This window comes from Desmodus rotundus, chromosome 3 (assembly GCF_022682495.2).
Source record: "Desmodus rotundus isolate HL8 chromosome 3, HLdesRot8A.1, whole genome shotgun sequence".
NCBI classification, from domain to species: domain Eukaryota; kingdom Metazoa; phylum Chordata; class Mammalia; order Chiroptera; family Phyllostomidae; genus Desmodus; species Desmodus rotundus.
In genome coordinates, this window is record NC_071389.1 from 143,819,662 (window position 1) to 143,847,027 (window position 27,366).

At 37.0% G+C, this 27,366-nt stretch overlaps 1 protein-coding gene and 1 pseudogene across 4 annotated transcripts in view; both read right to left on the reverse strand.

Moving 5' to 3' along the window:
• MON2 (MON2 homolog, regulator of endosome-to-Golgi trafficking) overlaps window positions 1-27,029 on the reverse strand; it is a 108,821-nt gene extending 81,792 nt beyond the window's left edge. For 2 of the 4 annotated variants that reach the window (XM_024576267.3, XM_024576266.3), the window contains exons 1-4: window positions 26,528-27,029; window positions 13,102-13,165; window positions 1,763-1,890; window positions 639-770 (exon numbers count right to left, since the gene is read on the reverse strand). In XM_024576267.3, the coding sequence (XP_024432035.1) occupies window positions 639-770; window positions 1,763-1,890; window positions 13,102-13,165; window positions 26,528-26,638 (435 nt within the window). In that variant the 5' untranslated portion in view covers window positions 26,639-27,029. Of the gene's footprint in view, window positions 1-638; window positions 771-1,762; window positions 1,891-7,948; window positions 8,030-13,101; window positions 13,166-26,527 lie in introns of all 4 variants that reach the window. The other 2 variants (XM_053921222.1, XM_053921223.2) reach the window with 2 other exon arrangements.
• Window positions 1,907-7,942, reverse strand: LOC112319050 (ezrin pseudogene; annotated as a pseudogene).
• Window positions 27,030-27,366: the final 337 nt, after the last annotated feature.

Here is a 27,366-nt window from a genome sequence, read left to right on the forward strand (position 1 = left end):
AAATGCCAAAAGGACACATTCCGGCTACTTAATGGACAGGTTTAAACTACCTGGCTTACATATCATATATATGTGAAATTATTTTTAAAAAGGGGTAAGGAACCCTGATCAATGTGGTATCATTCTGCAAAGCAGGGCATATGCCTGGGTTGCAGGTTTGGTCCCTGGTCAGGGTGCGTGCAAGAGGCAACCAATCAATGTTTCTCTCTCCCTCTCTTTGCCCTTCCTTTCCCCTCTCTCTAAAAATAAATAAATTTTTTTAAAAAGGGGGAGAGGGATAAGGGAGAGCTATCAGAGAAAATTGGCAGTTGTGGACAACACTGATACCTCAAAACACACTTTTTTCCCTGTTACTTTCCTCTTTCTCTATTCTTACTCCTCTGCTACTTTTCTTTTCCATTTTCCACTTATAACTAACCCTGTCATCTACACTCAAAGGGCTTTGCTTCACCACCCTACCCTGATTTCAACTCTGACCTAAGGAAAATGAGGCACTGATAGTTTTTAACCTGCAATATCCTTTATCACAATAACTACAGGGAAGTTGTCTTTGGTTCAAATCAGGTTTTTCTCTTTCAGCCAGCTTATTCAAGTACTGTCTCAAAGCACTTATGAACTTGGTCAAACAGGATTCCTACCTTAGAGAGGGCCTCATCATGAACCACTGTGTTGGTTGTTAAAAGAACAAGAACTGTTTGAAGTAGCTTAAGTTCTTCAAGACTATTTTCCATTAGCTGCCAAAGCATGTTAATTATATTTCCAGCTGCGGTCTGTAAAATAATTATTTTAATTATTGTCAACAAATAAAATGTAAGTGCTTAAGTCCCTAATTAGGAAAGGTATACAAATATTACCTTACCTGGAGGCAATTTCTTGATCACAATAACAAAGCCAATGTTTCTAGATAATACAGATCCAAACACATGTCTCTCAACTATTTTGAGACAAAACCAATTAAATTTCTTCTCAAAAAATGAATTTCTTTAAAATATAATGTACCACTTGAAAATAAGCAAATTGAATGAAATCCTGAAATACCTAGTCAAAATCAAAGCTCATGTCTACAACAATAATTCATTTGTACACAAATATGGACATATGCAAATTACCTATGTGTCTGCTATAGCTTCTTTTTTTAATTTCATCTACAATATGTTACAGAAAAAAAACCCTGCAACTTAAATTCACAACATACATATAATCTCAATTAAACCTAACAGTGTTTGGAATGCTACACTAAAGGTAAAAGAACTTACTACTTCTATTAAAGCACCTTATGAAGTACAAAGTTAAGGCTAACAACATTACATTTAAAAACAGGATGTAGATTCATAGTGATAAAAAAGTTTTTCCTTGTTTTACCATAATAAGATGAGATAAAACAATACACTTAATTAATGAACAACAAATATCATTGCAGATAATCTAGGACACAGTCATGATTTTCCTTCCTACCTTTAAAATTTCTTATGCCTTGTATTCTTTGCAATGATATTGAAAATTTGCTTGATCCCAAAATTATCATCTATATTACTGAACTGTGACTACTTATAAATGATTTGAAAAAAATGCACTTCATCTTTTTATTTGAGTGCTTAATAATGAAATAATTTACTAATCTTTTAAAATTAAGCCACGTCCCTCAAGCACATGCTAGTCATAAAACTGTTTAACATTACACATCAGGTCTGTTTCATTCTCCCCTATGAAAACTCCTGATTTGATTCTTAGGTGCATAGTTTAGATAAAATCTTCACATTACCTCAGACACAACTTCATGTGACATGAGTCTTTGAATGGCGGCCAAACATAGCTGAGTGATCTTCGGTTCTTTGGTTCCACAACCCATGAGAAAAGGCTGAACAACCTCTGAGCTGTTCTCTTTCAATGCTTTATTTAGAACACATATAAAATAAATTATTAAATCTAATTCATAAACAGCAATACATGTTTATATTACAACTAGTAAAAACAATGAAAAAACACTTTATGTAAAATAAACACCAAAATAAAAATCAAGTATAAGAGTTAAAATATTTCAGGTAGATGATACAAACTGTATCTAAACTACACCCCTTAACTACAGCTTTGCCATGCCTTTCTCCTGGCACACTATCCTTTGGTTCTTCTTCTTCTGCTATATTCTTTAAGGTCAACTTCTCAAAAGTTCTGTGCTGCCTCAGAGAAGCATACTATTTCTTCAACAATGCAGAAGGAAAACTTGATAAAAATTCATATTATAGAGCAGAAAAAGTAATTTAAAATAGAATACACATCATCCCACCACACTTCTAAATGTCCAGAAACTCCCCATAATTTTACTATATGCCTTGAATTTACATAACCTTAATTTCTTCAAGAAATAAACTCATTAAAAACAATAACATGAGTTTTATTAATGAAACATTACTTTAAATTAATTGGATGCACATGCTGTAATTCCAGATTTTAATTTTATTCCTTCTACCAAGCCAATTTCTTTGGAAGTTTTAAAGTAGCAACAAAAATGTAAAAGGACAGAAAAATGCACCAACTGAATTACACGTTGTTACCACAGACAGGTAACACTAGGGAGTCTTCCCCCATTGGCCAAGATGGCATGGGGGAGGTTCTTACACTGAGCACACCAAAAGCTAGAAAGATGAATGGACAGGGCCTGAGCACACCAAAAGCTAGCAGGATGATTGGATAGACAAAGAAAGCCCTCCTCTTGCTATCCCTGTAAGAATTGCAGGCTTGAGCAGGAATATGAGGTGGTCTTTGAAACAGAAATCCACCATTCTCCCAGGTCAGAAACTGAATAAACCCCTTTCGTTTTGCACCAGCACCTGTCTCTGGAGTTTGGCTTTCGCTGCCACAGGCAGCCAAAACCACTTTGTTCAGTTTGAATATAATTTAATTTATAAAATAAAATTAAATCAATATGCATTGAATGGCTACACAAAGATGAATAAGAAAGGTTGTCATCCTTGGGGAATATGAATAAATAATATGAAATTCTGAGTCAAGAGCATATTAAACTTATGCATTTGGTATATGCTTTCGAAGGTGCTATACCCAGCAATTATTTTTTGAGGTTAAGATTTTTGATAAAGACATACAAATCTGAGTTTTAACAAGTTTTTCAAAAGCAATTCTGAGAATGTCATCCAGAATAGCCATTTAAAAGTATAAAAACAATGTTAACATTAATTTTATCACTTAAATCCCTACCTTTCTGTTCCCAAGCCTCCTAATATGGCAGGGGTGTCAAACTCATTTTCACCAGGGGTCACATCACCCTCGCAGTTGCCTTCAAAGGGTCAAATGTAATTTTAGGACTGTATAAATTTAACTATTCCTTAACAGTTAAGCGAGAGCTCGGCACTGCAGGTAGAAACAAGGTGCCAGACAGGATAAAACAAGATGGAGGGCCAGATTCGGCCCGCAAGCCTTGTGTTTGCCACCTGTGCTTTATGGTATGGTAAATAAAGATGACAATTTCTTACAGCATGCTCTGTGAAGTCCCTCAGGATGACAGTATAAATTAGTGAGTTAGAACACCTAAAAGATGGCAAATATGACTTCCAAAGAACAGTTTCCAAAAGGGCTCCTTTGCCTTATTTCTTTGTTTTCTTGTACATAAAGGTTTTGATTCAAATACAGAGATATAAATTTTCCCTAACAATGTTTCAAAACATTTATGAATTAAAAGATGTCAGTAAAGCTCTAAAGCATAAAATATCCTGCCATATTCAATCTTGCCAAAATCACTGAAATATGAAGCTAACCCTAACTGTGCTGAACATTTTTTTTTCTTGATGTGGTTTTCTTTAATTAAACAGAATCTTGTATCACATATGCCAGCATGGAGTTTGTTACTCAGACTTCACAGGCATCTCTCCTTAATTCAATCAGCCCTGCACCAAGCACAAGACAGGAAATAATAACAACAACAACAACAGCAATAATAATATCAGGCCCATTTGGCACTATGATACAAATGGGAAAAATAAACCAGGGAAGCTTCAACTGGTCCCAGCCCCAGAATATTCCCACCGAGACAGCAACTCTCTTTTCAAAGGAACTGGAGTACGAGGAGGGGTCTAGATTTAGAGAACTACAAATACCAGTTTCAGATTCTGCATGTGACCCTCAGCAGAGCCCAGACTCGAGGCCCTGCCCTGCCCAGGTCCACCCCAGCCTTCACATGGCCTTGAACTCGTCCATGCGCTGCTTGGTATTGCACTGCTAAAATCTGCCTCGTGTTCTCATTGTGGAGTTATGGGTCCTCTTGCTCTGGTCTCTGGCCTGGGACAGCTCACTGGACAGAGTCATCAGCGGTTGCTGCACACATTCGTTCTTCTCGACCTTAGTAATCCGCTTCTCCTCGTTGTGGTCATCCAGGATGCTCTTGCTGGACTGCTCCATGCTGTAGCCTGTGTATTCTGTGCCCTCCTCCTGCAGGTTCTCCTGGATATGGTAGCCCACAGGCTGACGGGGGTGGAGGTGGGGGAGGATGTCCAGCAGAGGGGGGCAGGGACGCTGTCACCACAAGGTGCACCTCCTCCTGGGTCTTTACCAGGTCATCGCAGACATCCTCTACCTGGGTGAGGCCACTCCTCTACCTCGTCCTCCTTGAGCCTGTGCACCTCCTACAGGAAGGCAATCTTGGTGGTGTACTCTGAGAGCTCTGCAGCCAACTTCTCCCAGCTCTTTATCTGATTTGCCACCTGCCTCTCCAGCTCTTCCTTGGCACACAGCATGGCCAGGCAGTCAGCTCCAGGCCTTCAGCCTCCTCCTGTGTGCGCTTCCACTCCTCCAGCTGCAGGGCCCTCTGAATCTGGTCCTGGAGCTCTTGCTCAGCCTTCTTAGTTTTCTGCTCGTAGTCCTGGAGCCTGAACATCAGCTCCTCCTTCTCCTGCATCATCTGCTCTTTCTCTCTCTCCAGTTTATCTCCTCTTCTCATTTTCTAGCTGTTGCTGCTCCAGCTGCTGCCCCTTGATGGTGTCCGGCTTCCTGTGGTGCATGTACAACTGTGGTTCTCCATGCAGAGCTGTAGTATTCGCTTGTTGGTGCACAGGTGGGGGATGTAGAACACAAAATCAGGTGCCTTCTTGTCGATGGGCTTATTGACAAACTTTTTGTCATTGAAAGAGATGTTTCTGATTTCACTCCATGGGAAGCCAATCTTTGGGATCAATTTATCATCTTTCCCATAAATATTTAGTCCAAGGGTATCCACTCTAAGCCAAAGATCTGCTCCTCTCTCATTTTTTAATCTCAAAATAGTTGATTCTGTACATTTCCAGGCCTTGAGTCATCTTCAGATATTCCAGCACTGCACTCTTTGAGCATACTGCAGTGCTTGCCGTGCCACACCTGGATGCAGTCCTCCCCTCTTGCTCATGACTAGCTTTGGGATCAGCCATTCTGAGCTGAGGTACCCGGTCTTGTGCGTTTCTTTGCTATAGTCTCCAAAGTTGGCTTGCACAGCATAGGAGCCGAGGACCACTGCAGTCTCGGGAGGGTAGTAGATTTCATGGCTAAGAATGCCCTCCTTCACTTGGATGAAGAAGAGCTTCTATGTGATGTTCTGGATAAGCTCCTCAGACACATTTTCAAGGAAAAACTTGGCCCTGAACTTGAACTAGAGAAAGGATTCTCCTCCTTGACCTCCTAGGCTTATGCTTTTTTATCAAGTTTAAACCAGGTAGGAAATCCTTTATTACCTACACACTGGAGGCCAAAGAACCACATTTCACACAGGCCGATAGTCTTAACCACCTGATGAGAAAGCTGTTTTCCTGTTGTATTTGGCTGGATGGCGAACTCCAGCTCCACATCCATGACGGTAACTTGGGCATTGATCAGTTTCAGCATTTTCACTTCCTGGTGGGTTTTCCTCAGTCCTCTGTAAACACAAGTTGCCAGTGGCAGCTGAAGCAGCTCGGCTCTTGGGACCTGCGGAGCCTGCAGAGGACCGCTACACTCCCGACTATCAGTGTGTCGGCGCTGTGTGTCTCCCTGAACATTTTTAATTATTAAATGTTGTTCAGGCAAATAAAAGTTTTCAATAACAACAAGTTACATTTATACTTTCTTATGATGTTAACATGTGTTTCTCATTTGAGTATCACAATAATGAAAAAAAGTTAATAGGGCATGCCTTGACCCAACCAACAAATAAGTATGTGGTATAGCCAGAATTTGAAAATATGTCTTCTAACTCCTGGTTCACTATTTTCCCCACAATATTTTGTTGCCACTCCCTAAAGTAAACAGCACGTGACACAAATGAAAATAACAAGAGTTAAAAGTATCTACGAAGAACCAGAGATGTGCACTTTAAAGTTGTCTGCATTAAGTCTTCAGAAAAATGAATGAAAGGGCTCCTGTCTTTATAGAAGGAAAAACAATGTACTTCCATTGAGTCACTAATGACAATAAGTGTAAGGCACATCCATAATATAACCACCACAAGAAAGAAAATCAATGACAATTAAACTATGTTACAATGCTTACTAATCACTTAAAATTTTCATTTCAATTTCATCACCTAGGCCCAGGGTCCCCAACCCCCAGGCGTGTACCAGTAAGGGTCCATGGCCTGTTAGGAACTGGGACATACAGCAGGAGGTGAGCAGCAGCAAGTGAGTCAGACTTCACTCACATTACAGCCTGGGCTCTCCATCCTGTCCGCCCCCCTCCCCACTCTCACAGAACTTGGAAAAATTGTCTTCCACAAACCAGTCTCTGGTACCAAAAAGGTTGGGCGCTGCTCTCGGCATCAAGAGCATTGGTGATGCCCCATTTCGAGAAAGAGTACTTCACTACTGTCTCTGAGATCTTCTAAACCAATGACACTCATGTTTTGAGGTCAGTGCTCTTTTTTACTTATTATAAGACATTAACAGAAAGTTTTGTGCAACAACTATGATAACATTTTAAATAGCAAACTTAGGTGATACCAACAATGCACATAATAGATGTGCTGATATGAACAAACTATAAAGAAGTTCACACACTGACAAAAACAACTACAACACTACTTGGCCCACAGTGATTCTTATATGTCATCAATTCTATAATGCATATCAATTTGGGAAATATTAAAATGTGAAAAAACTGCATCTTCAAATGAGTAAAATAAGGTGAGTAATAATGAAATGTTATACACAGGTCAATTACAGTTACCCAGGCCTATAAAGCTGAGATTAACTCAAGATAGTAATAAAAACAATTTTTAAAAACTTTATTTTAATGTAACTCAAAGGAATCGAACATCTATCTCTCGTCTCCTTCCCACTTTTTGGCTCCTGGTTTATATGAAAATATAATGGTCAATAGGGAAGTTTCTATGTTATACATAATAAATGATCAACAAGTAAATAAACAAACCTATCGATCTATTCTGTCTTTTGGAAGTATAGTGTGAAAAACAAAAATTCTCCACATCCAAATCACAATGCAGTAAGATAAAGATCACCAGAAAAAAAAAACCTACTGATTTTTTTCTTCTTTTAAAAGTGATAGCTGTTCTAAGAAGCAGAAATTAATTTTACTCTTCTATATGAGAGATAGGTGCTCTCCTTTTGTATACAATAATTTTAATGACATACTATTGAATATTTAAACGTAGTTTTACATAAAAGCCTTATGGTTTTAGACTCTAGAAATCAGATGGAAGAAAAGGCTGTACAGCAATATAAAGACATCTATCTTGTTTTAACCACTGTTTTTATCACCCCAGGAAAAAAAGAAAATGTCACCTCTTTTTAATCAAAATTCTCTATTTCAATATCCATTAAAATACAAAGACAGCTTTGGGGGGTTAAAAAAAGGTTATTTTCTACTTAAGTCCCTTACTAAGCAGAACTCCTTTAACAAAATAACACTAGGTGTTTGCTAAATATATTTTATTTCCAAATGTTATAACTGTGAGATTAAATGATGCACTTTCACACACCTGAAAGAAGTCCAGCAGGTCCCCATATCCTAGGGGTTTCCTTGCTCTGAGGAGTTTCACTGCATAATTGCAGTTTTTATCCTGGAAAAAAAGAATTAAACTAGGATACCCCACTATAAATCACATTTATAGGGACTAATAAAGGTTTTATTATAATAAATTTTAATGATCATTAAATAACAAATTACAGTTCTTGTGAAAGAAGTAAAATGTAATGTGGAAACACCTGCTATCCTCAGAACCCTTAAAATCTACTAGGGGAAAGACTGATATTCCCAAATTAAAAAAAATGTTAATGGTTCAAAAAAGTCTGAAAATGTTTTAAGTATTCGAGAATTGAAGGACAAATAAAAGTATGGGCAGTCTCATGTTAAAAGTATATTACTGTTAAAGGAAGGATTATTTAACAAATGATGTAGGCACAGTTACTTAGTAGTTTTGCAAAGGAAAAAGTCTAGATATTCAAGTTTTCCTATACATTATTTCTAAAAATCAAACTGTAGAAAAACTAGAAAAAAAAATGACTATCAACTATGTGGTAGGAGATGGGCTCCCTTAAGTGGAGAGCAACAAATCAGAAAATTAAATTATGTAAAAATAAAAGGGGTCGAGATACAAAATTAAAAGCTAAATGACTTGCAGAAAATAGAATACACATGATGGGAATTTAATATCTGTGCTATATAAACAGCTCAAACAATTTGATGAGAGACAAAAACTAAAACAAGTTTGAGTAAAATAAAAAATAATTTAATCAGAGAAAAATGTTCAACATTAAAAAGAAATGTTGATTAAAATGAGAAGTTATCTGACCAATTACCCAAAATATATTTTTAAATAATAATCTGGCAAGGACATTATAAAAATACACTCATATATTGTTGGTAAAAGCATAAAGGTTTATCTTTTAAGAAAGCGGAATGGTGACAAGTTCCAAGAACATGTTCATACCCTTTAAATAATTTCATTTCTAGAAATTAATCTTTAAAAAAATTATAAGTAATGAAACATGCCTAACATAAAGGAATTATTAAATAAGCTACAATTGCTTACTGAAATACTATAGAGCAACTTAAAAAGAATAGAAAATATGGCATCAAAGTACTTATGATATAATAAAAGGCAGGATACAAATTAAAATTTTAAAAAGTAAAAAAAAAGACAAGGAAAAAGTAATACATAAGAACACACTATATTGTAGAGAAACTCTAGCCCATGAGAGCAAATTGTGAGCATGGCATTAGTTAAAGCCCCCTGTGCTTTCTAGCCTGGGTTATAGGAATAGCCTACCAACAGACCTCTTGCCTTAGTGATGGTACACAGAAATATATCTTCTGAACTGGGGTCAGAGTAATTTATATAAAAATATCAGTATTAATGTGTCACTTCCATGATGTCACACAATGGCAATACTTGAATCGTATATCCCAACAGACCAAGCTCAGGATGTTACACAATGGCAACACTTGAACAGTGGACTCCAACAGACCAAGCTTTTTTATACCTCATGTATTTAAGTAATCTCCTTTACTCTCCTCTACTATACCTTATTTGCCTGTCTGTCGTCTCCTTTTCAAGCTTCAAGACTCACCTTCAGATTCTCAGGATGGATTAGGTATCTTCCCTAAGTTCCCATAACAAGCCTGTCTATACTTCCATCTGAGCATATACTATATAGTGTTAGAATTCTCTGTTTGAGGTCTAGCTCCTTCGTTACCCTGTTATCTGGCTGAAATAAACTAAATAAGACAAAATTCATGTACTTAAGTAATCATAACATAAAATTGAAGAGAGGTAGAAAAACATACTAGAGGCAGCACTAAGAGACTTATTTGCAACTTTGGAGTGACTTAAGCATTAGCCTACCTTTAAAGAGGGATTACTTCTTCACAAGTAATGTTCTAACTCCTAGCAATATAAAGAAGAATAAGATATTGATCCTGACCTCAGAAAACACATCATCTGGAAAGGAAAATTTCTGGCAAAGGATTTCAAAAAGTAGGCAAGCCAAACAGCATGAATGGCTCTAACATACTGTTCAAGTATATTTCTTGTATTTCCATATAGATTGTGGGTGAACTATATTAACTATCTTTGTATCTCCCCTGGTGATTCTTACATAGTTATTTCCTACTAAGATTATGTTGTATGATATTCTGTAAATTTTATGAAATACCACAACTATATGTATTGATAAAATAGAATATACTAAGTAAAATCAGCAGATAAATTACCTTTTAATGTTGGAGAAAAGTTCCAAACTATATTTACTCAAATTACTTAGAGACCTTTTAGTAAAAAGACCATGTAAAAATGAAAAAGGTGAAGGAAACTGTGTGAGAAAAGAACACAAATCAAACATAATGATTATCTATGTAAAAATTCGATGTATACTGACAGTAGCTGAAAGTAGCCATAGGTAGATGTAATCATTAAGGTTTGGTATAGGGTTTAAATATACAGTTTTAAAATATATCACAACTTCACTGATTTCCTTGTTTCAAAATATTTGTTCAAAAAGCAGATTCTCTGTTTATGTAATTTGTATAGCACAAGCCTGCTCAATTTCAAGTATATTGTAACATATGGTAGTCAAATATAAGATTAAGGCATTTGGCCTCATAAATGAAAAACTTTACATTGCTACCTCTCACTTACAGAGTTTTATCTTGAAAGGAAGTTTTGAGATGATCTGTATGTTTGAATCAATGCTGACATTACCTGGCATAGCATTCCCACTTATGTCAGCATTCATGACAGCAGTGAAAACAAAGAAAAGTAAACATTAAAGGAGAATGCTTAAAAGAAGGGGAGATGTAAAGCAAAGATTTATTCTGCAATGTAAATAACCTTCCCTTGGAAAATAAATCTAAGGAAACTAAAGTTGGCTAGAAATTTCAGCTGAGTGTCATTAAGCAGACTGATTCTAATTAAGGGTTCTGATTTTTATAGCAACCCATTATGTTTTCTGAATATGCAGAGATATCTAAGAATTCAATATCTCATCTAATTTAAGACTCCTCAATTGTATATCTTTTACATCCATTACAGCACAAAAATAGTAACCTAGAGGAAATAAAAAAACATCAAACTAAATTTTTTTTCTCAGTATTAACTGTACTCTGAATTAAGTAGTTTAGAAAGTATATATTGATAAATTTAAACTCTGTTCTTAAAAGCCTTTAATTTTTCAAGATGACAGTGGTCTAAAAATAACTAAAATTTGAGGCATCAATTGTTATAAATACTTGGTAAAAAATACCAGGAAAAAGTTTACATGCTAAAATAGCTTATCAGATACATGGATGGCTCTGGATACTATTGATATTAAAGCATGAACAATTAATTGTGTGTGTGTAAAGATCTGTTCTACCTTGATTTGAATAAGCTAATTGCATAACCTAATAAAAGCTAATAGCCTACATATATACTAAACTCATACTGACTGAGACAAAATTTTTCTTACTCATCCTTAAGATTAACTAATTAGATATTTTACTTAGTATGCAAGTCTGTAAGAAATCAGTCTTTTAAAAATATCTTCCATCAACTACAGACCCAATGAAAACTTTTATTATTGGAGAATAATTAAGGACTTACCATAATATCAGCAATGATAGTAGCAAAAGTAAATATTTATAATGATATTCTAATATAATTGGCCTATCATGTCTCCAACTTAAAAATATCCAGGTCATAATTTTTCTTTAAACATTAATTTTCTCACAGTAACCAATCCACCCAACATGCACCTCCCAAAATCAACTTGCCCACCCTCCCAATCCAACAATACATACCTTTGTCTTTACCCATCACTTTCACTATACCCCTTCTCAACATGCACACAGAGCATTACTCAGTGCTGTGAATAATGTTAGGAAGTTATGTGGTGTTTTGACAGAATGTTCAAAATCAGAGAAGAGGCTGTGAGAAACAAATATAACTTAGGAGAGCTAACTCTAAGGGCAAATTTCCAGCAAAGCTGGAGAGCCTAAAGGAAATCCAGTCTCACCTGCCACCCTTAAGCCGCCCACAAAAGTCTTCATTTCATTTGTAATACTCTTTGAAATTCCACCAATTAGGGATTTATTGGTATCTTTTTGTTCAAAATGTAAAGAGATTTATGAGAATTAAAGAGATTCTTTACTAGTATTTAGACTTTGTGTAAATTAACTTACAGGACTGCTTTTCTCTTACAACTAGCGGAGACCAATAGCACTATTGGAACTGGAAAAGCAAACTGAAGGATCAGTGAAGTAAGCAATGGTTAAGTAGAAACTCGGTGGGTATGGGGTGGGGGAGTAGCTGGTGTGGAAACCTCACAATACCATGGGAGCACAATGCAGCAGGAAGAACTTAGCTCTGAAGAGCCCTGGATTTGAATCTGGTTCCACCACCTACCATGTGCCCATGGGCAAATAACTTAATCTCTCTGCATTCAACTTGCTCTAGTATAAAGAACATTTCCCCACAAGGTTGTCTCATATTAAAAAAGTGGCACAATACCTGACATATAACAAATTCTCAAAAATGTCAGTTTTCTTCTTTTCCATGTTCATTATTGAGGCAACAACAGAGAGGCACCAAAAAAAAGGACGAAGTAGACTGTATCAAAATGGTGCCAAAGAGAAACTCTTAAAATTCCTTCTTGAACACCAGGTTCGATCAAAAGAATATAAGAAAACACTTGTTTTCTTTTCTTTACCCCATTCCTATTCTTTCTTTATGACTATATTGTCTTAGTCTCAGAACTCAAAACTCATATAGTAGCACTAAATTTATTATAATACTACATTATGAATTGTTTACATTAAAAGATAAAATAAATCTTAGAAGGTGGACTGAGAGCCAATCTACCATTCAATTCAATACAATAAATATTAATTGAATGTCCTATACAGATAAGGTGTGTCTTAGGTGATTGACAAAAAGATGGAGGAGAATGAAAAGATGAGTAAGAAAAATCCTGCCTTTAAGGAGTTGGTAGTTTTACGCTTTAGATTTCAGAGAATTTTATAGCATTCATCTTTGGGAAACCCAGTTAGTTAATAAGTTAGAAACTTTATGCTACAGAAAACTGGTATTTTTTTTAAGATTCTACTTCTATTAGTCAAATTTTCATAAATTGTTGAATTTTTAATGCAAAAAATTACCTGCCAAAATTTCGGTGTTTCGTGCAGCTATTGTTTTAACTTTTATTATTCCTGATTCAGCAGCCTGTAAGAATAAAAATAATTAGAACACGAAACTTACTATCAACATGAATTATCTAGGGAAAAGAAATCACATATAATAGAAAAACCTAGAGCACAATCACAATTATGTTTTTTATTTCCAAAACTTCAGACACTAAAGCCTAGCAGTGATATATACATACATATATAGTAATATAATATTAATTTAATTGTTCACATGCAAGCTCTGCACTACAGCATGTTGCTTTTCTCTGTGTTAAGGCACATCTGGAATACCCTAATTCCTCACTAATTTCAATGTTCAGAAAATGAAAAACAATAAGAGCAAAGCCTAATGAAAAAAATGTATTTCTCTTCCCTGTTTCACATTTTCCTCCCCACCATAACAATGGCACAACACTGCAATATCAAATAAAACTGTTTTGGCTTAGAAGAGAATGGGAAACCAAGCACTTACTATACTTTTAGAGTACATTTCTTTTAAAGACCCAGGTTTCATAAGATGTCTAAACACTTCATCATAATTATGTTTAGCTAGCAGTACTCAGAAATCATATAGCATTTTACAAAATGCCACATAACTGTGATGTCCAATACAATAGCCATTGGCTACATGTGGCTATTAAGCACTTTATATATGGCTAGCCTGAAATGAGCTGTGCTTTAAGGTTTTTTTTTTTTTTAAGATTTTATTTATTTATTTTTAGAGAGACAGGAAAGGAGGAAGAAAGAGAAGGAGAGAAACATCGATGTGTTCTCATCAAAGAGGCAGCCAAACATCAACTGGATGCCTCTTGCATGCCCCCATCCAGGGTACCCGGCCCACAACCCAGGTGTGTGTCCTGACCAGGAATCAAACCAGTGACCTTTTGGTTTGTGGGATAATGCCCAACCCACTGAGCCATATCAGTCAGGGATCTAAGTTTAAAATACAAACTAGACTTTTTTGAAGACTTAGTATGATAAAAAAAAAAAAGTAAACTAACCCTTAAATATTTATATTGAATGTTGAAGTGACAATATTATAAACGTACTGGGTTATATAGGTTATTAAAGTTAAATTTATTTTACTTTTTAAAAGCAATTTAAAATTATACATGTGGATTACACTTATGGTCCACATTATTTTTCTATTGAACAATGTTATCATATAATATTGATATATAACTTCCATCAGAGAAACTCAGAACATTTTAACTATCAAGAAACACACCTATTTTCTACATATACTGGTCTCCATACCTCAAAAAATAATACATAAATACTTATGAGTTATATGTCCAAGTTTCCCTATTATTTTTCTTGCTACTTGCTCATTTATATTGTTACTTCTTATTACTTGCTAAGGGACATGCGGTAGCATGCTCTAAATGTCTAAAAATAATTGTGAAAGAACACCAGTGTCCTATGGGTTCTTAGTTTGAGGACAAGTGAATTAATACATAAAATAAATAACATATTATTGGCTATACTATGTGTGGTAGACTTTGTCATTTTTTTTTGGCTTCCAACCAAGCCCTTGCTTGTGTTTGGAGAATTCCCAACTTCATGAGTTTTGATGCAAGATAGAGCCTATCTTGCACTATTAAAAATTGAAAATGCCAGATAATGTACTTTCCCACATGCCCTGGCAGCTTACCCTTTTCTAATCCATGCATCTACCATATGGAGACTAGTTTACAGAAAAGCAGAGAAAGAGAATTCTTTCTCACAAAGGCCATAGTGAAGGGTGAAGGCAACATTCCCTTCCAAGAGCAGTGATGGCAGCAGAACCAGTGGTGGCATGAACTAGCCAGCACAACCAGCAGGGCAGTCTGAGGCATCGAGTCACTGTTCAGTAGAGAGAGCAGTAATGGTCTCGCTGGCACGGTGTGCCATGGTTCTAGCTGTTCACACTCCCTTTGTTCCTGTACTTTTTCTAAGGGTGGCTCCATCCAGCCTTCTACAAATGCTGTGAGCCATTCAATTTCATTTCAGCTTAAATCAGCTAGAGTCAGCTTTCACCACTCACAACTAAAAAGACTAAGGGATACACTTAGGAGTTAATAACTTTAAGTGGAAATGTCCCAAATTAAAAGACCATAGCTACTATGTAAATATAGTAAAAGTAAAGGGATTACTTAAAATAAATACAAATAAAATAAAGGGACTACTTCAGGGAAAGAGTACTGATTTTTCTGATTATTTGGGGGTACTGCGTATTAGAAACACCAGAAGTTAAAAAAAAATCCTGATGCCCAGGTTGCAACCCATTCCAATTAAATCAGAATGACTGCCAGTAAAAGCCAGGAATAAGAATTTTTTAAATCTTCAAATGATTTCAACAGGCGGCAATATTTAGGAGACTATTACAATAATATAAGCAAGAGATGATGATGGACAGCCCAGAGGTGATAATGACTGAGATAGTAAAAAGTGGTCAGGTTCTGGATATACTTTGAAGATGTACACAACAGCAAATTTACTACTGTAAAAACTAAAGAACACCGAAATTATTATGTACACTTTACATAATCATGTATACTCACATACCCCATCTCAAAACTCTCTTGGGTAAATTTCTTACTGGACCAGTTGAAATTAATCTGCAGTCACTGAAACTTCTTCCACCATCACTTCCAAATGTTCAACCTCTCCCCCTTCTCACCATGGCCCTATGTACCCCGTATATGCTCAAATGAAACATTTCATTCTGCTTCAGTCAAAAGAACCATCGAACTGAACCACCATAAATGCCAATGTAATTTGTCCTAATTTTCTGAATTCTAGTCAGTATGACCTTTCTAAATCCCCAAAGTTTCCAAAAATCAGTCCTGTAGTCCTAGATGTCAGTAAAGGATGTCAAATTTGCCAGACACTATTTTGATTTCCTAAGACAAATAAGAGTAGACTCATATATGTGTCATAAATAAGTATAAATAAATCAAGTTATAAATAAGTATACACTATGTTTAACAAATAGTTTTACAGATACACATGATAAGGAAGAGGACAATGGAGGAATGTTGTTGTTTTTTTTAAGTAGTTCCAAAGTAGTAAGTGCTTTTAAAGAAATATAACTGGTATTTTCATTCCTAAACTCAAAACTATCCAAAGGACTGTGTGTAACAGCCTTAGATATAATTAGACCTATCTCATGGCTCCTCATTTTTTACACCCATATTCTGATTGTCAAATTCGAAACTGCAACATCTTATTTTCATAGGCACCCTGTGTTGCTGAAAAGTTGCACTATCAATGTTTACAGACAACACCTATATATCAGGGTCCCCCTAACCACTGCAGTCTAACTTCACACCTAGGCCTAGCCCACATCTTCAAGAGTAGCCTCTATAAGGCTCTGGCTGTGTAGCTCAGTTGGTTAGAGCATCGTCTTGATAGGCTAAGCTTGTGGGTTTAATTTCCAGTCAGGACACATACAAGAAACAACAAATGAATGCATAAATAAGTTGAATAACAAATCGATGATGTCTCTGTCTCTGTCTCCATCTCTTCCCTCTCCCCCCCCTTTCTAAAATCAATTTTTTAAAAAAAGAGTAATCTGTATAAATGGAAGTATTCAGACTCAGATTTCCTTATATTTGTCAAGGATTATGTGTGTGAAAGAGTCTTTCAACTTCTTGCTTTAAAAATATCCCCTCCTCTGATCAGATACGTTGTATACCCATAGGGAAATTATGTAATTGTAAAAATAATTATTTTTTCTGAATTGACCCTCATGGGAAGAAAAAAAGCCTCATTTTGCAGACTTGGATAGAGTAAGTTAAGGTGGGTAGTTTAATATCTCTATTCCAGAGGGCAATCTGTAAGTTGGGAGAGGCAAAAGTCTTAAATACACTGCAGCATTTAATACTTGTTACTCTTAAAATTAATCTCTTGACAAATATGTTTCCTCTTTCTCAATATCCTTTGCTTACCAAAATAGACACACCCACCAGGGATTCTGAATAGAGAGGCTAGAGACACAGAAAAGCAGCAAGGGGAGAGAATGCTGATTCCTCTTCTAAGACCACCTAGAATATCCCTGGCCTCACTTCTCACTAAATAATACCTTCCTGGGCAATCTCACAATTCCATGGTTTGAACTCTCTAAATTATGAAGACTCATAAATTATACTCCTCTTCCTTACCTGTCTACTAAACTATAGAACTTTTTAACCTAGATGTTTGAAAAACATCATAAATTCAAAATATTCAAAACAGATGTCATCTCTCTTAAACACACACAGACCAACTTCCACCTCAGCACCAGGAAAAATACTGTTTTTCTGCCCATCATTTCTATTTCTCTGAGCAGCAGCAGCATCCATCAGATGCCACTGACCAGGACTCGGGGGTTTCTCCCTCATCCCACAAATCTTACCAGCCAAGAAGGCCATGTAGTGAACATGTATCTTGTGTTCTTTTTCTTCTCAAATCCCATTTCTAACCCTTCAAATTTATTTTCTCATTATCAACCTAAACTAAGAGATTTCTCTATTTACAATCTCATCTTCCATCCATCCACTATCTCAATTCAATGATTCCCAGCACTCACCCCTACTAGTGTTTCTCAAAATTAAGTAAGAACTTAATTTTGTCCTTACAAATGTGTAAGGACATCTTTTAATAATTAAAAAATCTCATGGACCTACCTAGTCACTGACAAATTTAAGTATGTATAAATAAAACTTAAAATAAACTCCTTATTTATAAAAATAAAAGCTATATTTATGAAAATAAGAGCTATATATAAAAATTAAGAGCTATAAAGCTCTTAAATTACAAGCCAACAAATTCACAAATTAAATACAAATACAAATTTTACTAATTTAATGTGGGAAGTAATGTTTTGCTGAAATTAAACCAATGCTAAAAATATGAAGATAGCTGTAGAGTGCTATGCAGGTTCTTCTGATGTTGGCACTCTTACAGAACCACAAGCAGTGACAGAAACCATTTCTTCCATCGCTTTATTCTAGGGCTACTACTGAGAAGACTACATCTTGTGGGCTTTCCATGGTTTGTCCCTGTAACATTTTATCCCATTCATATTACATAGCTGCTTCTCCATTCTAGCTGTGAGCCCCATGAGCATAAACAACATATTTCATTCATTCCTCCATATTACGAATGCCTATCACAGAGCCGACTATATAGTTGCTACATAATAAGTGTTTCTAAACAAATAAATGGAAATTTCTAACTAGAAGGAGAGACTTTACTGCCCGCTAGTCGGCAAATCCAGGGGAAATCTGACCCAGAAACTTCCAATGCCATCGGGCCTGCAGTTTCACTTCTCTACCGTCTCTTGGTTCTCTTCTGTTCCATGGGTGGGTTCATCCTCAGGCTGCTTCCAATCTTGGCAATAAAAGCTGTAGCTATTCTACACCTCACAATTTAATATGACACTATCTAGAAGGACAGAAAGTGTCTCTTGCAGTAGTTCTTAAGGAAGAAAAATGAAACTTTCCTTTTCCAGGAGCGTTCACCGGCTCTATGTGACTTGGACAGAAATTAAAGTGAAAAATGAAGAACAGAAATGAAGTATTTAAATTAAATCAAACTAATCAAGGTACCCTGGAGCAAGAAATGAGATTAGTGTATTTAAACACAAAGGGTTGAAAACGAAGGAAGAGGGCAGCCTACCACTGAAGGAAACAGGAGGGAATGAAGGCAAGGCAGGGAATTAACAAGTGTCCACTACTAGAACTATGTACAAATTTATGCATATGTAAAAACTAAATGCTGCTTCCCTTTACCAAAGCTCCTATGTTATGTTTTTTTAAAATACATACATATTTTTCACATCTATGAGACCAGAGCCTCAAAATTAGAACAAATTTACCAAAGGACCAAATTAATTATTCAGAGGACATAGGATGAAAAAAGAGCTAAAGAAGAAATGTAAATTTCAATTTAATAACAGTTTGGATGGGAAAATGTACTCATGTGGCACCAGGGAGGTATAAAGCTGCCTGAAGACTTATGATTTTAGATGGTAGGTAAAATCAAGAGACCTAAAGTCAAGCCCAAACTTGGGAATACTTAACAGGGCTCGAACACTCTCGAGAGCACAATATACTCATAAAACAATTACTAGATTGAAACCAGTAAGACTTTTTACTATGAAATGCAGTTAGTTTACAATCCTAGAGCCTTGAAAAATATTGACCTAATGATAGCTGACAAAATAGAAAAAAAGGATAGGTATGTTAGAAATTACAGAGCTGAAAGGGACAGTTGACAATGAATAAAGGAGAGCTGACAGAAGATAGCCAAATATGACTAAGGTAAGCCATAGTGATAAATACCATTTAACAGAACAAGTGAAATGGGAGGAAAGGACATGTTTTAAGAAAATAATTACAAGAAGTTCTACCTGAAGTATGTGAGAGATACTGGAAATACAGGTTTACAGTTAGTGAGGTGGATTTAGGAGTCAACAGCATTGTGGTGAGGCCAGAAGCAATGGAAGTAGATGACAGCGCAAAGGGGGTGAGCATGGAGAAAGAAGAGGTCTGAAGACAGAACATGGGATACACTTATACAGAAAGAAAAGGAGAAGGAATACTGAGAGGGGGAAGAAATAGGGAAGCAGAGTGTTACAAAAGTCAAAATGGAAGAATTCCAAGATGGAAAGAATGGCTCTTTGTCTTCAAATAATGAAGCAAGGCATACAAATGGGAACAAAGGTAAAAACAAGCTAAGCATGTTTTAAAGGCATGTGCAGCATGATATAATGGAAAAAAGGAGAGGAGCTACAGATGGGGGGGTGGATGCACATGAATTTATATTCCAGTTCTTCCATCTTCTAGCTTTACTTACTACCTTACGCAAATTACTAAACCTCTCTAAACCATAGTTTCCTCACATGTGAAATTGAAATGGCATGTTGCAATAGAGTCAAGGATGCAAAGTCCCTAGCTTAGTGGAAAGACAATGTTTTACTCAACTTTGAGTTACCTTCATGAAGATAACTCATGGAAAGCATTTTCTCATTCATTTCTGTATTTCCTGCCATGCCTTATACTTAGGAAACTTATCAATTTTTATTAAATTATAAGAAGTCTCTACAAGGACAGCTGATAAAATCTGTGTCCCAAACCTTCCTCTCTTGCTGGCAACAAGGGGAAGTTATACACAACCCTATTTCAAGGATGTAAATACTGCTTCACAGACTCCAGCAGTTATTTTCAAAATGCACGAGGGCTTTCTTTTTCCCCTTTGAGAGTCAATAACTCATACGGAAAAAAAAGAGCTGTGTGTAGATGTTAATCAGCACATTATCAATATCAGCAAAAGGAAACTGGAAACAAGCATTCTGAATGATGTTAAGTAAATTATTGTGCATGGACTATGATGAAAGATATTGCATTCACTGAAATGGTAATTAGAAAGACATATAGGGAACTGTTCCACGCATGAGAAATGTAGCCCAGCTCCCACTTGGAAAAGCCAGTGGCTGCGAGGTTCGGCAGGCAGGACCCACACCCGCGGACAGGTTCTCCCGTGGGGAATCAGGCCTGTATTATACCTAGGCTGCTATGAGACTTGCTTTTGCTAAAACTCCCTCACCCTGGATTGAGGCAGCAAATGTTTACTGAGTATCTTTAATTTCCTAAAGTCTATGCTAAACCTCCCAAGTATGGAGTGTAACCAGTTCAACCACATTCCCCCTTGAGCTGTAACATCCTTCTCTTTGAAGTAATTGGCAGTATTCTGTCCTTTGTTGTCTGTAAAAGGTGATCACTTACAGTGATCCTGTGCATAGTAAATGAGGACCATCCTCGATGTAATGTGACCAGAAAAGCAATAAAAGCCTGTCCAGGCAGGGGTCGGCTCTCTCTTGGGCTCTCTCTAGCCCTCTTGCCCTCTCTCGCTTAGAGAGTGGCCATGCTGTCCCTTTTTCTCCACAGGATTTCTGTAGTCGTGTGTATTTGTCTATTGATGCCACAACACAGGATCCTGCTGGCCAGATCCACACTAGACTTATATACATGGAAAATGTTTAAGCTAAAGTATCAAGTGAGAGAAAAATTACCAAATGAATGGACACGGTGATTGCAGGTCTATCAGTATAACTGAATAGATGGATGCCAACTGGAAGAGGAGACAAAAATGAAAACAATAGTTGTGAAGAATCAGTTGGATTAAAGCAGGGGTCATAAGACGACCATCTTGGAATACACCTCATGGGAACAGACCAGTTTTTCTGAACTGATAGCCTGGGAGCAGCAGGACATCAGAAGTTGGCTTAAGGGAACTCCATAAATCGTCCTAACTGGAATCACATAATTTGACTATAATTTTTTCTCCCTTTGTTCAACATAATTTCAACCCGAAGAGACAGCATGAAGGAACAGAAATAGGGCAAGGAGTCTGGCTTTAATCTCTGGGTTTAAACTCTGGTTTAATCCCTGCTCTGTCATTTATAAACTGAGTGAATTCAATTTTGTCGTAGGTAAAATGGGCTTTTCCTGGGATTTCAACACGTCACTAACTAATGATTTTCTCCTCCTCCAAATAAGAATGTGAATAAAATTAAAATAGATGTGAAAAAAAATATTACCCAGCTCTCATTCTTCACTGTCATTAAGGTCCTGAAAATGAGATCTTCTCCCTACCAGAAGAGCCAACTGACTTGGGCCTCAGTCCCCAAAATAGCCGGCTTAAGGGAGAATCCTGTCATGGTTAGTAGAAGGCATCTTTTTCACCAACATCCCCCTCAGCTAGTTAGCACTGGACACTGAGGAACTCTATCACAGGACCTTTTCTTAAGGTAAAAATCCCTGTCAACCAACTTTTATCAGGACTGAATGGGCAAGAGGAAACTTAACCACACAGCCTAGGAAGACTACTTGCACATTTTTATTATTTACACTCTTACCAAGTCCACTTCATTAAAAGAAAAAAACATTTAAAACCCTATTTCTGACCACCTCAACTCAAATGACCTTCATTCCCTTTGCTCTTCTACCACCCACTCCCTGGACTTCATCATCCTCTAGGGCTGTAAGTACTACTTGTTATTCTAAAACCCAGTATCCCCACTACTGTCCCAACCCCTATCCTTCTAGCTCTCTCCCTAGCTCCACTGATCTTTGAATTAATTGGTGCTGCTAGTCCCTTAACCTTTCCATCTTCTTGCAATCAATCAAAGTTCTGTTGGATTTCCTTCTTCAGGAATCCAACCTACATTTTTCGATCCATCATCACTCAACCACTTTCCCTGCCAAGACTCTTAAGTATTCCAATCAATTTCTTTTCTAAAGTGATCCACTGCTCCTCTCAAACTTCCTACCTATCACTTCTTTCATCACTAATTAATCATAGCAATAAGCTTGTTTCCCTATCTTATCAAGAAAACAGAGGTCACAGGTCAAACTGTCCACAATTTCCTCTCTCCACTATGCCCCTTATACAAATTTATCATATTCAAACTCACTTTTTTCTTTTTTCCTTCCTCTGACAGAAGAGAGTGTGTCCTGTCTCAACTTGAAAGCCAGTTCATACATTTATGCTCCTACAACTCCAGTTTTCTCAGGGACCTTGCTGTAGCAAGAGAAAGTATTCCCTTTCTCTCCCATATCCTTAACCTTAGTCTGCCCAGCTCTGGCCCTTTAATACTTTTGTTTCCCAAAGTTCCTTTTTCAGCCCATCTCTTACTTATACACTCTTCCTGGCCCATCTTATCTATTCCTATCACTTCTACTATCATGTATAAACTGACATTCCTAAATCTGAAATTCCGGACCTTCCTCTTCAGTCCCAAACCATCATTTTCAAATACCTACTTGTCAGTTCCACTTAGATGTGACACATAAATCTTAAACTTAATATATTTGTGACTACTTATTTTCCCCCCAAATATTCCCTCCTATATTCTTTCTCTTTGTGATCCACTCAGTTTCCCAAGTCAGAAACCAGAGAGGTATCATAGATTTCTCTCTCCACATATACAAAAAGTCATATACAAAAGTGGCCTGGTAATTATACCTGATAAATCTCTTTTAAATACATACTCTCTCTTTCACCCAGGTCTACCACAATGCAAGCAACTTCCTGTCTACCTCTACTGCTACCTCAATGCAGGCAATCATCACTTTTTAAAATCTGCTCTCTCTGCCTCATTCTCAATCCCCTCTCACTGTTCCCACCAATATTGTTACAGTTATGTTACTAAATATGAATTTGATCATATGCTCCCTCTTAAAAAGCAAAAAAAAAAAAGAGATTAATGGCTCCTAATCACTTTAAGCATCACATTTATTTTACATGGACGACAAACCTGTTCTGTTTTCTCTGCCTAGAATGACCCCCACCATCACCACCACCTTCTTCTGTTGGCTATCTTGTACTCATGCTATAAAGACTCAGCTCAAGCCCTGACTGGTGTGACTCAGTGGGTCGGGCGTCGTGGGTTAGTGCCATGGGAGAGGCAACCGACAGATGTTTCTCTCCCTCCCTATCTCCCACACTTCCCTTCTCTCTAAAATAAATAAATAAATAAAGCCTTAAAAATAAAGAGACCCAGCTCAAGATTTACACTCTGACCAAGCTTCCAAACTCAGTTAGATCCCCCTCATCTGTTTCCACAGAGTTGTGCCTGCAAATAGAAAATGACCAAAAAGTTTTTATTCATTAAATACATAAACATAAAGTTTCAGAGGTTACTGCTTCTGAAGGTCACTGAATATTAATTACATAGAAGTGATTTTACAAAGCTTTAAGGCGATTTTTAAGACAAAAATTTTCATGCAAATAATCCAAACCAAATTATCTAGTGTATCTGTGCAATAAAAAAAAAAAGTAAGTTACACTGCTGAAGTATGAAGATTTACATTTAAGGACTAAGGAAAATAAGCAGGGCAAAATAGAGGAAGGAATATATTACTGTTATTATTTAACTCCTCTTATTATGAAGTGACAGAATAAAAATTATTTAATATGCAAAGGATAGATTTACAAATGAAAACAATTAAGATAGAGAAAACTATGTAGAAAATCCAAAGATAAGTAATACCAGTAAATAAGACACTATCCTTTATCAATACCTCTTTTCTTCTGTTTTTCCATCAGATTTGAAATTTTAAAAATATCCAGTTTATCATTAGTTTAAAAAAATATATAGGCAAGCACTGTGGCCAAAAAAAATAGAAATTACTAAAAACTTAAAATAAAGACTAAATATAGAATGCATCACTTCATTCTATCTTGTTTAAACAGTATTGGAGAAGGAGGTATCTCTTCCAAAGCACATATGCAATTAGCATATTAAGTTCGTGAGCAGTCCAATAAGTAATCATAACAAGTATTTTCAGGTAATACATGTGAAGATACTGGGAGAGTGTAAACTAGCAAATTAGTATGCATATGGCAATGCTTCTTACATGAAGAAAGGCTGTGCCTTAGAGTCTATCAAGCACCACTAACACACCCCCAAAACAAACAGAACTAAAAACTTATCAGTTCCTTAAAGAACAAAAGCAAAAAGTTGGCATTGCTATTAAATTCCAGGAAAAATTTAATTCAACCGAACTTGTATAGTGTCTTGAAAGTTAAGGCTCCCTCCTAAAAAATCATCACTATCAAGCTAATTACATCATTCTTGTTTTAAACTTGTGATACAATCAAAGTCATTTTTCAATTCCTAAAGTAGAAGCTTAAGCATATCAGAAATGCCATTGGTTAAGGAATCAAAGTTCTTGCATTCAATAAGTTCTTACAGAGCATGTACTATATGTGAAATTATGTATCGGAGATAATCACATTTACTTTTGCCATTACCTCAAACACTAGGTGCAATTACTAAAAATCTCTTCAGCCAATGTTGAAGTAAAAAAGCTACCGAGCTTTTTTTGAAAGTTCCTAGATTAGAAATGAACAGAGTTCTGGAACTCGGTAAGTTACCTGTTTGGAAATCTGAATGCTTTTCCCAATAGAAATAATGTAATAAATGGCAACAAAATTCCCAAACTAGAGGCCTACAATATACAGGAATCACACAGTTTTTATATTAGTTATAAGAAGAGTCAGTTCTATGAAATATTGTTAAAATTATAAAATAGAATTTGACAGTTTTTAAATAAGAGCATTTCTCTTATAACAGGAAGAGCCTAATTTTAAAAATTACCTGTTATTACTTTCAACAGAAGGCGATACAGAGAAAATGAAAAGCAATATCAAAATGAAGTAGTTAATATCTGAGATAAAATCTGTCATAATGGTCAGATTTCCAAAAAGTGGTACATCTGGTTCCCATCACTGAGTAATATTTCCTTACTTTAATAAAGAAATACGAGATCGTGTTTGTTAAAAACTGATGAGACCAAAGCTCCTACAGAAAAGTTAAGGTTCCTTGGAAGCCTAAAATCCAAACTTTTGGGGGTAAGTTCTAACTTCAGATTCTTTATAATAATAAAGGCAAAACATTTAAATAATTATTAAACTATTACACAATTCCCTGGTGACAGTTTAGGGCAATTAGTACATGAAATTGCAGGTATATCAGACCACTTTAAACAGAATAAAAATAGTTGCTTTGACAAAAATATCACTGAACTATTTTATTTCAGAAATGAGGAAAGGTATTGAACAGCATTTTTTTTTTAAGTTTAAGAGAAATTAAATGGCAGCTTAAGAGGAAGAGCCAATAATGACTAAATGTTAAAAACTTCAATTCAGGAAATATTTGCAGAATTTAATTTGTATATATTATTAACTTGAGCTTCTTTAATAATAAGCTTTTTGCTCTGACATCTTTCCCATCATAACCTAATAAATCCACCCTTTAATCCTATTTTGCGTCTGAAATAAAACTGAAGCGCAAAGAGGTTGTATTCCCAACACAAGCTTCCCACCACAGTGTTGCTCGTAACAAGGTTTAACGTGGTTCTGTGGGTTATCAATCCATGTTATAAATTAGGTGTCTCTGGGCAACTTATTAATGCTTTATGAATTGATACAGAGTTGAACTGCATGACAAGATCATAAGGAAAGCTACTTCCAATTGGGTAACACACGATAAAGGTGAGGAACATAGATTTCACCATACGATGAATATTAGCTTTTAGAAGCAACAAACAAAATTTTCAGTCCTGGCTTGGCTTTTCCGAGTTTGAAAAAGGCCAGAAAAGGCGAGGCCAGAAAGGGTTGAATCGGCTCACACCGCGAACTTCATTCCTAACTCCAGAGAACAGGAGAGTATAGAAAATCAAAGTGCCTCAGACCTCTCCAAAGAAAACTATAAAAAGCGTTTGTGGAACAACCCACCGACTTGCACACCTGGACGGGTGAAGGCCAAATGAAAATCAGGGCTGGAGGATGGCTGGGAAGGACTGGACTGGGTCAACAAGAACCGGCAAGTTCACCGTGCCTTCGCCAGACGTCGCCCGAAGCTTACCTCCTTGACAGGTGGAAATTTCTTTTTGCACTCCAGGGACAAGGCCCTTAAGTCGCTCTGCATATTCTCCAGCAGCTTCTTCACCGCCTCGGGACTGTTGGTGCCGGACATGATCCACCACGCTCCGAGACAATTTCAGAGCGGCGCAAACTCCGGCACTGTCAGGCCCTTGGGGCGTCAGGCAGCTCCCTCCACGCACCTCCAGACCTTCCGCAGCCCGCCTCTGGGGCTCCACGGGGACTCCGCTGGGCCTGGACTGCCAACCCGAGCGAAACCGAGCGCCCTCCGCAGCCTCCTCGCAAATTCTCCGGGCGCCCCCGCAGTCTTCCCGCACCGCAAGGCCCCGCCGGCTCCTGCCGAGGAGCCTACTATGTGGGCAGGTCCCTCCCGCTGCCGTGGGGCCCAGCCACACCGGCTGTCAAAAGGCAACCCGGCCAGAAGCCTCAGCGTTAGCTCCCCAAACCCCACAGAATTGCCAACGCCATTAGCCGAGTCACCCACAATTCCAAGCGCTGCCGGGACACGTCAGCAGCACTTCCGGGCACCACGGCCACCGCCCCCTCGGTGGCCAACCCGGGGCGGGCTGCCACAGGCAGGGCGTGGCCAGGGGCGTGGCCACGCCCTGGGCAGGCTCGGTTCTGGAAGGGGGACGACAGCGGAGGAGAGGGTTTAGTGCTCTGTTTTCCTGAGCAAAATTTGCTTCCTTTTCGGTAAAAAGTGAACGGAGCACTGGGTATTCCTTGGTGTATCTCTTCGCGTATGTTTGTTTTAGTTTATTTCGGTGTAAACAGTTTGCTTCCTTTTGGATTTATCTTCATTTGTCATGTCCTTTGTTTATG